We start from the raw sequence: 10,055 nt of genomic DNA, 5'->3' as shown, positions 1-10,055 counted from the left end.
AAAGAAACGAGATACGCTAAAAATCCCACACCAATTTATAACAAGCATTGAAAATGCAATAGGTATCGCCTTTTATTAAGTTAAAGCCATTTGCTTTGCTATACAATAACATTAGCAAAGCAAATAGCTTTAACTTAATCAAAGACGAGACCTATTCCATTTTTAATGCTTGTTTGACCATTGTTCTCAGAAGAGCATCTCTCCGTCGATCCTCAGGTTACAAACTCTTATCCCCTAAGCCTCGTAAATCTCACATGAAGTGTGAAATTAAATTTATATGGGAATTCGAACCTAACTACAGTGAAACTCCATTCGACTGGAACAAGATACATGTCACTCCCTGTCACGGTTGCCGATCCGGGATCTGCCAAAATGGGGCAAGAACTACTATGATGACCGCCATTGGGGAGCGGGGCGCATGTGCAATGGAGGAATTGTCGGGTCATAGAGCAGCCTCTCCCGAGTCGTAACGCTTCGCATTCTAGCTCTCGGTTTGCTCCAACCTACCTTCCAGTTCGTGTCTGCATTTCGTCGGGTCGGCGTCCTGCTTCCCGTTCCTTGTTTCCTTCACCTCCATGAATTCTTCTATGGCGTCAGGCTCCTTTCGGTGTACAGCTTCGGATCGGTGTTCTCAGCGCTGAATAATCTCGTACTGTTTCCTGTGTCCCTCTAGCCTCCGTGGACTCTTGTTTCCTCTTTAGAGGCAGCACCTGCAAGAAAAGAAAACTTAGAAGACCGTGGTTATGGTAACAGCGCTCTGCGCTGCTCTTTTTGTTTGTTATTATTACCTCAAACCTACCTGATTTTGGTGCCCAAGGACTGCAAGGAGGATTCCTTTTCTAGTTTATCTTGGAAAAACCTACAAGGGAATTGAGAGATATTAACCTAAAGTTGAAGGTTACTATTTTATTTGCACATCTACATACCCTCTTCACAAGGTTATAGCTGAAACACTGCAACGCTCACCTAATTACCAGCACTACGATTCTCACCCATTCACCTGTGCACAAGAAGGGAGTATTTTGGTAAAGGAAAGGAAGATAAAACATTTATATAAACTGGTGGATGTTATGATTGTTTTCCAAATTGTATTCCCTTTTATCCACAACCTTTTTGCTTTGCCATGACGACATCCTGTAGTTGCTGAGTGACAACGAGGTATTCTTTTTCCCCTTCCTTCCTTGTTTTGTTACCCTTCTTCCCCGGATTACCATTGTTGCCTAGACATTGTCAGGCACTATTGGTGATCGGGAGAAGTTGCGGATGATACTTCTGTTCCATGACATTCCTGCGAAAATACAGGTGAGATCGTGACACTCCCTTCTCAAATAAAATCTCTCCAATATCATCCCAAACAAAGCTTATGCTAATAAACAGGACATACTGGACCCCCGAGAGGATCTTTAAACTTAACCTCAGCCAGAGCCCGACATGCTGGAATTGTAATACTCACGTTGGTAACCTTGCCCATATGCTCTTCTTATGACTTATCCTTCAAACATATTGGGATAAATGTATGAATGTATAGCCAAAACATTCAATACAGTCCCCCAGGGAATTTTCATATATCTTGCTAGGCTTTCTGGACCCAAAGATCACAGATGAGAATGATCGTTACTTGTTAGACATTATGCTCACTTTAGCCTGTAAAACTGTACTCAGAAAATGGAAAATGTCCAAAGAAGTCTCCTTTAGGATGTGGCAAGAATGGTTATCCTTCCTCACTGGGGTTGACAACATCTCACTTCACGCCTCTCCTTGGCATAATTCACACATGAAATTATGATGATCCCTCAATGCCTTTTCCTTCCCATACGACCCACCATGAAAATTATCTCAATGTCCAATATTTCATTGCTTTTAGAATGCAATGTCCTCTGTGGTACACCTGTATTGCATTGTATTTTCTCTTCTGACACATGTGAAAATTGTGTTTGATAGATCACCTGTTTTTCTTTTCAATTTCACTGCGACTTCCACGGTAACGCACTCGAGTAACTGGCTGTTTTTTACTTCCGTTGTATTTCTCATGGTTTTTTATTATTTGTCAGTATTCTTGTGCTCATTATCATTTTACCATTGTGTTATTACTTATTTGTTCTTTTAAAAAATTCAATAAAAACGATTTAAAAAAAAATCCCATTCCTCTGAGGGCTTCACCTAACAAGGACTAGTTTTGCATGAGCGGGAGTATGCACTACCAGTAACCTGTGTCCTGCATGCCAGTGCACAGCATTTTTGTCAGGCTTTCTCTGCCCGCCATAGCAATTTCTCTGTGATCCTGACAGGTAATGAAAAACAATCAAAAATTAGCTAGCATTCACGCCAAGAATTTTCAATTCTATTAAGGATTATGCTTCTCTTTCTTTACTGTAATTTTCACAGCAGCCAATAAACATACAGTTTAATAAAAATAAACTACAAAGGCCATGATGCTTAGCATTAGCCACGCCTCCATGAGCCCTATAAGAGTCCTGGTAACATTCCCAGCGTCCTCTTTCTTTGCACGAACTTGCAGAATAAGTCCAACAACCAAAAAGTCTATAATATTCTCCAACAGGGAATAACAGGGAACACCGTTCCAACTTCATTCTTCAACAGAAGATTCTTCATTCGGATTTCTTGTCTTTGCCTAGAGAAAAGGAAATATAACAACCCGTAATTCCTGTATAAAACAGCCTTAAACATATCAAAACGGGTGGGTAAGCATGATCATACATTTGAACATAGCCGGGTGGGATAATCCTCGCCTCCGTGTCCTTAATAGAATTGAAAATTCTTGGCGCGAATGCTAGCTAATTTTTTATTCTATTACAGGACCGGAGGCTTCAGATTATGCTAGTTTAACGCTGTATCAAAAACAACAGATGTAATGTCTCCCACCGGCTTATAATAAAACTGTTTGAATGTCGATTCAGACGACCAATCAGCACAATGCATGATATCCTGAATGTTAGCTCCCAATAAATATGACTTCGAAGCCATGGCACCACGTACAGAGTGCGCCCCAAACAGTTGAACATCAACACCAGCTTCCTTCATGATAAACTTAAGCCATCTTGCAATAGTAGCGGAGGACACAGGTTTAAATGGCTTTTGAACAGCAATCAAAAGTTGTGTGACACCAGTTGGTCTCAAAGAACGAGTACACTCCTCGTAAGCTTTCAAGCATTGGACCACCCATAATTTGGAATTGGTAGGGAAAGCATTATAATCAACCTGTCTAGAAAGGGTCTTTGTACGACCTGTAATGGTAAAAGAAACTCCCTCCAGAGTAAATACTCTACCTGTAACGTCCAAGGCGCATACATCCGACGATCTTTTGCAAGCTGACAAACATAATAGCATGGCTAGTTTCGCAGATAACTGTTTTCTGGAAAGCGAGTCATTTGCGGGCCAACTATTGAGGAGTTTGATGACCAAAGAAACGTCCCATAGCCCAGAATACTTGGGCTTGGAAGGATTCGCTACACGTATGCCCTTGAGGAGTTTGCATACCAAAGGGTGCATACCCACCGGTTTTCTGTCAATGTGGGTGTGTCCCGCGGAAATGGCCGACCGGAAGTTGTTCACCGATCTATAGGCCCAACCACTAGCCGCCTTGTCCGACAAAACGTTTATGATATGTGAAAGTCCTGCCCCCACGGGATCCAAATCCTGTTCCACGCACCAACATAACCAACCCTTCCAGGCTGAAGAATACCTTTTTCTCGTGGAAGGGGCCCAGGCTTGCTTGATAAAGTCGCTAGCCGTTCCTGAAACTCCAGGCAAACTCCACTGTTGCCTGAAAGCCTCCATGCCATCAGCGATATTCGTTGAGACAGGATCAACGGATGCTGTTCCCGCAGAGGTCCTAGGAGAAGATTCTCCGACCACGGGAGCATCCTGGGTAGGTCGCAGCACATCCCCAATAACATCGGGAACCAGGGCTGCGATCTCCACAGAGATGTCACCAGGACCACCTCCGCCTTCTGTTTGAAAATGTGAGAGGCCACTCGTGGAATCAGAAGAAAGGGAGGGAATGCATAGTTCACCGCCCTCGACCAGTCTTGTAGAAAAGCATCCGTCGCTGACTGAGACAATAATGCCAAAAATCTTTGGCTATCTCCATCCAACATGGACGATCTCGTCCCTCCTAGCTTGTTTATGTAACGCACCGCCGAGACGTTGTCCATCCGAAGGAGGATGCAACAAGAGGTCCGTTGCGGTGAGAGGGTCTTGATGGCGAAGGAGCCCGCGAGGAGCTCCAGGCAATTTATATGGAGTTCTAGCTCTTGCGGAGACCACCTTCCGCCTGTGGAAACATCTCCACAGCGTGCCCCCCAGCCCCAACGTCTGGCGTCGGACTCGATGACTATCTCAGACAGAGAGCCGAAGATGGCTCTGCCGTTCCACGCTTCCACGTGGCTCAACCACCAACGCATCTCGTCTCCCACCTCCCGAGACAGAGGGACCAGGTCTGAATAAGCCAGACCTCTTTGGAGATGCTGAATTTTGAGTCTCTGCAACGCCCTGTAATGCAGAAGGCCCGGAAATATCGCCTGAACGGACGATGCCAATAAACCCACTACTCTGGCAATCTTCCTAAGCGAGATCATCTGTTTGCTGAGAAGGGATACAATCTCCTTCTTCAGGTCCTTTAATTTGGACTGCGGCAGACTGAGTTGCGCCGTCTGTGAGTTGATCACAAACCCTAGAAAATCCATTGACTGAGATGGGATCAGGGCTGACTTGGCTTGATTGATCACAAACCCCAGAGTTTGGAGCAGTGAAATGGTCATCTGAAGATGCTGCGATACTAGATCCGGGCTTTGAGCCATGATCAGGATGTCGTCGAGATATATTATCATGCGCACTCCCTGCTCCTGCAGGTGCGTGACCGCCAGCTTCATTACCTTGGTGAAGCACCAAGGAGCCGAGGAAAGCCCGAAAGGAAGGGCCGAGTATTCGAACCACCGTCCGTTCCACTGAAATTGGAGGAAACGGCAATGAGGAGGGTAGATGGGAATCAAAAGATAGGCGTCTTTGAGATCCAAGCGCACCATCCAATCGTTCGGTTGTAAAAGATCCATCAACAGATGGATCCCCTCCATCGTGAAATCATTGTAGACTAGAAAATAATTGAAGTCCCTTAAATTCAACACTAGCCTGTGGCCACCACCCCTTTTCTGCACTAGGAAGATATTGCTGCAAAACCCGTGTGGACTGTACTTGCATGCTGTTATGGCTTGTTTGCGAAGCAATTCTTCTATCTCTTTGTCTATACAAATCCTCTCTGGTTGGAAAAAATGGAAAACCCTCGGGTGATGTGCCTGTCTTGGAGTCTCGTAAAACTCCAGTCGAAACCCTTGAATAGTTTGTAAGACCCATGCGTCCTGAGTCAGAAGACTCCAATTGTGAAGGAAGTGAGTGGTGTGACCCCCCAATGGCATATGGAAACAATCTATTGCGCTCACCTGATGAATTCTGGGCATGGATCCCTGCTCTGTTGCCTCCTCCTTGGTATCTGCCTTTGGAGTATGGACGTCGTGTGGGGTAGAATGTGCCACCTCTGGTCGAGTCCCAGTCTCCTCGACCTCGTCCGAAGTCACCTCTGGGGGGACCTTGATTGGCGAAACGGCCTGGCGAGCGTCCCCGACGTCGTCCGGCCCTGTTAAAAAGGTGTTGCTGAAGCACACGTTTAATGCCGGATTGAGCCTTATCCAGCGAAGTGAAGGTGCCCACATATTTGGAGACATCCTTTACGAACCGGTCGCCAAAAAGATTGCCCTCCGCTAGGGGACCAGGTTCCGCCGTTGCAAGCTCCGTCAGATTAGAGTCAATTCTCATCAATAGGGACTTGCGTCGCTCTGTGGACACTGCGCAATTAGCATTGCCTAATAAACAAATGGCACGTTGGGTCCAGCCTGCCAAGATGTCGGGGTCCACCGGTACATTGTGGAGAAGCGTGGCTCAGTGGTTAGAGGCGGCAGACCCGGAAGCTGAGATCGGCCGTGGACCAGGGTTCGATTCCCCGCCTCGGCGGGTCTCGGGCTCAAAAATCCACGGAGTCGATAATTCTCGCTCCGGTGCCTACTCGACTCACGGGGTCACACTCTGCGACTCTGGGCAATAGCTTGCTTAATCTCCACTACGGCCCCTCGCGGCGGGATGCCTGGCTTTCACCTTGTGGATACCCGGCCGGGGTATCTCACAGGGGAATACCAGGACGGGTTCCCTAAGCAAGCGCCTTGAGACCCCTGGGTTAAAGTGTTGCGCTATATAAATCGAAACACATTTACATTTACATTTACATTGGACTCCTTTGCCTGTAAGGCCATCTCCAGGATTTTCGCCAGCGGGCCTACAACATCAAGCATCTTGTCCTGGCAACCGCGCCAGGCTCGGTCTAACCCTTTCTTAGGGTCCTTAGCGAACTTCTTGAAGAAGGTAAGCAGGCTAGGATCTATTTCAGGAGTCTCCGCCACCTTGTGGGGAAGGTCGGGACGAGGGCATTCTGATCTAAGCCGGTTACGCGCCTCCTTATCAAACCCCTTCCTAATATTCTGGTGAAGGTACTCCGCCACTGCCGGGGCCGGAACCCAATCTGACGATCGAGGATGAACAATGTCAGTGGGATTGAATGTAAAGGGGGTATTAGGAGGAGGGGTTGACGCCAAGCGACGTCCTTCTTAGCCTTCTTCTTCGGTGGCTGCTCCTCATCTGTATCCATGGTGTCCGTGCCAGTGGTAGTAGAGGTGTCTGTGTCTACATAGTGTTGTTTACTTTTAGACTTGCCACTGGTCTGATAGGCATGATCTTGCCCAGATGCAGAAGGGAGGGAATCTAGAGTGCCCGAGTGTGGCCATTGATCAGTAACACCTGTCGTGGGAGCTGGTGGAGTCTTTCTAGCGGGCTTGTCCTTTGTAAACCCATGGCGCTTTGCAAAGTTCTCCAGCTGCTTGGTAATTGGTTTAAGTGCAGCCGCCAATGCTTGTTGCACAGTCGAAGGAACTGCGCTTTCTACTGACTTGCTGACTGAGGCTTGGACTGATGCGTCCAAAGCCTCTACAATCTTGTCCTCCACAGCAGCAGCAGGCTGCTCCTCATAAGGTTCTTCCCCCGCCTCCTCATCAAAATATACCCACTCCCCCATATCCAACAACAGTGGGGTAAATATAAATGTAAATTTTACGAGAAGTAGGTACTAGGGGAGTCGGGGGGGGGGGTCAGCCCAATGCACACAGTCCAATACTCGAGTAACCAAATTCTTGCAGCCCAGCAGGGCGTAGGAGCCAAGAAAAATATATATAGGGAGCGTGTGCTCACTCCAATAAGGCATAAACTACTATTTCAACCAGTTCAGGTGTCACTCTCCACCAGCTCGAAGAAAACGCGGTGAAAAACCGGCAAAACGACGTGTGCAGCCCAACGCGCGCCCAAATCCTACCAAAACATAGCCCAATGGGCGCGCGTCACGCTGCACGCGTCGGCCATGAGGGTTGCGGCTCCCAAGCGCGTTTGGACGATGAGGGAAGCCCTTGCGCTACCTGCCGGTGAGAAAGGAGCCACCAGAGGTAAGATAAGACCGCTACGCACTCCAGTACTGGTGCACACTGCGGCGCTCGCTCTGAGGCATTCGAAGATGCAATCGGGTTGGAGCTCCGTCTCAGCTCGCTGAAGCGCTGCCAACAATGCCGTGTAGAGCGGTCCCTGCAACGCGGGAAGCGCCCGCGAATTCTAAACTCAAACCAAAGCAATAATACTGCAAAACAGACAATCATATAACGCCCATAGCGCGCACAGTTGTGTAAATACGTTTTAAGCACTGCACTCACAGTACATAATATTCATGAAAGAAAAATCAGTAGAATCAGGAGCATGGCACTTATTTCTTGCTGTGTGAGCAGCAAAGAAAGAGGACGCTGGGAATGTTACCAGGACTCTTATAGGGCTCATGGAGGCGTGGCTAAGGCTAAGCATCATGGCCTTTGTAGTTTATTTTTACTAAACTGTATGTTTATTGGCTGCTGTGAAAATTACAGTAAAGAAAGAGAAGCATAATCTGAAGCCTCCGGTCCTGTAATAGAATTTACCAGTAGTTCTGATATCCGATCCTGCAGCAGCACACTTGCAAGTCCCATACATGTCAATAAACTCGAAGAAGACCACAACAGAAGTCAGTGGGAGAAATACATTCTTCCTACAATTATTTTTTAATCTTCCACTTCCCTCTTCAAAAATGTTGTAATGTATTTTTAGGATTCAGGCTCAATAGCAACTGCCGGGATGAAATCAAGCAGATCAAACCTTAGTAGAAACGTATTTGATAACGGAAAACTGCTTTCCGAGTCAGCATATATAGGTACGTCATATAACCCGAATGACGACAATTTCTTAACAATAATATTAGTAATGTGCGGTCATAGAAGCAGAAGAAAACTAAAATGGAAATTGAATTGTTTTCACGGAGAAATAAGGCAGCCATCTTGAAATTATAATTACTTCCTTCAAAAAAGAATGTAAGAAATAACAGTTGGTATGAAACAGGCTAAACAGATTAAGACATTTTGCCTGGAAATGATGAAAAAGTAGAGATTTTGATTTTATTAGATCCTTTCTAAAATATTATTATTTTCGACACTATAAACTGAAAAACTGCCACGTTCGGTGAAACAAAACATGACATTTTTTTTTTATTTCGTGTTATTCGATTTACCACTTCAGCTCTTGTCTTAAAACTCCAAAACACATACTTGTCCAACATGGCACTCAAATTGAACAACCACCCATATGGATAGCAAGCCTTCTCTATACCTTACGACGCCGCGTGTCTCAGACTCCACCTCCATCTTCTGACAGCAACACTGACGTAGTCGGATAACAAAGCAAAGCAGAGGTTTGACAGGTCCTTCTACTGAGTACATGCGGAGCCACAAGAGGCGTGCCTTCTCGCGAGGAAGCAGGGCTAGTACTGAGCGTAACCAAGCGGCTTCCTTCTGCGTCACTTCCCATTCGCCCAAGTGTTGGTGGCGGCTTCCTGGACCCGGATGGTGACTGGCGGCAGTAGTGCTGCAGCGGCGGTAGCGGCTACCACTGCCCCGCGCGGCCCCCGCGAGCCGGGAGCGCACAAGCACCGTGGGCCAGGCCGCGGTCGCCCCAGCAGAGCTGCGGGGAGGATGGCTGCTGTCGGGGGTCCTGGGGGCTCGGGCGGAGCCTCAGAAGGTGGCGGCGGAGGGGGACAAGCAACCCTGTTGGTGCGGGACGGCTGCCTACGCTGCGACGAAGAAGGTCTGTACAGCTTGAGCTACCACCCGGCACTCAACGCCATCCTAGCCGTCACCAGCCGGGGCAGCGTCAAAGTCATCGATGGCACCTCAGGAGCCTTGCTGCAGCAGGCCACGGGCCTGAGTGGTGAGTTGGGTTTACTGGGTTGGGGGGGGGGGGCACCTATATCTGGCGGGTTATGTCTCCATAACCACTCCACCTGCCTTTCTCCCTTGTTAGATTCTGGTGGAAGGGGGTTCTGCCTCTTATGGTGGTCTCTCTCGCCAACCTCGCCCCTTTCCCTCCTCCCTTCCCCCTTCCAACTCACCCCACTTTGTAAGTATCCTGTTACCCGCCAGACACCTTGGGGACGTTGACAGCATCACTTGACAGACTCCTTTCCCCGACAGGATCGGCGTGTTGGAGCTGTCAATTCCTGTAGTACGAGTGAAGTTGGGGACTGGATTTCGTGCAGCACCTGTGATTTTTCATCCCACCAGTATCACATTTGCTCAGAAGTGGACTTAGGACACTTTGTTACCGCCCAACAAATCTCATGCATATGCAGTTATTCGAGGACCTGAGTATCTGTCCGGTGGATTATATGAACTTTTATGTACACATAACCCACTCCATCGGGCTAAGTAAACATGAGAACACACATTTCCCTTACATATGGTGCTGCTTCGTCGACAAGGGAACCGGCTGCTTGGTTTTTGCGTCCACTTCCTAAATTGCTTATCTTGCTCGATAGATTAGCAGATTGACTAACATTTTAGTTTCAACTTGTAATGTTTTTGGGTGATCTT

At 47.4% G+C, this 10,055-nt stretch overlaps 1 protein-coding gene and 1 long non-coding RNA gene across 7 annotated transcripts in view; one reads left to right on the top strand and one right to left on the bottom strand.

Annotated features, from left to right (window-relative positions):
* Nucleotides 1-630: 630 nt before the first annotated feature.
* On the bottom strand, nucleotides 631-8,883 carry LOC147708149 (uncharacterized). The gene is made up of 3 exons (XR_015296638.1): nucleotides 8,797-8,883; nucleotides 800-859; nucleotides 631-710 (listed from the first exon to the last, which is right to left on the bottom strand). It is a non-coding gene; the product is annotated as an uncharacterized LOC147708149 (long non-coding RNA).
* Nucleotides 8,884-8,898: 15 nt separating this feature from the next.
* Nucleotides 8,899-10,055, top strand: part of BIRC6 (baculoviral IAP repeat containing 6) — a 2,386,688-nt gene continuing 2,385,531 nt past the window's right edge. For 4 of the 6 annotated variants that reach the window (XM_086926902.1, XM_086926900.1, XM_086926901.1 and 1 more), the window contains exon 1: nucleotides 8,899-9,393. In XM_086926902.1, coding sequence (XP_086783028.1) covers nucleotides 9,030-9,393 — 364 coding nt within the window. In that variant the 5' untranslated portion in view covers nucleotides 8,899-9,029. The remainder of the gene's footprint in view (nucleotides 9,394-10,055) is intronic. The other 2 variants (XM_086926898.1, XM_086926897.1) reach the window with 1 other exon arrangement.

Source organism: Lissotriton vulgaris, chromosome 6, assembly GCF_964263255.1.
Source record: "Lissotriton vulgaris chromosome 6, aLisVul1.2, whole genome shotgun sequence".
Classification (NCBI taxonomy): domain Eukaryota; kingdom Metazoa; phylum Chordata; class Amphibia; order Caudata; family Salamandridae; genus Lissotriton; species Lissotriton vulgaris.
The sequence above is the reverse complement of the archived record's forward strand: the minus strand, read 5'-3'. Positions and strand labels throughout refer to the sequence as shown.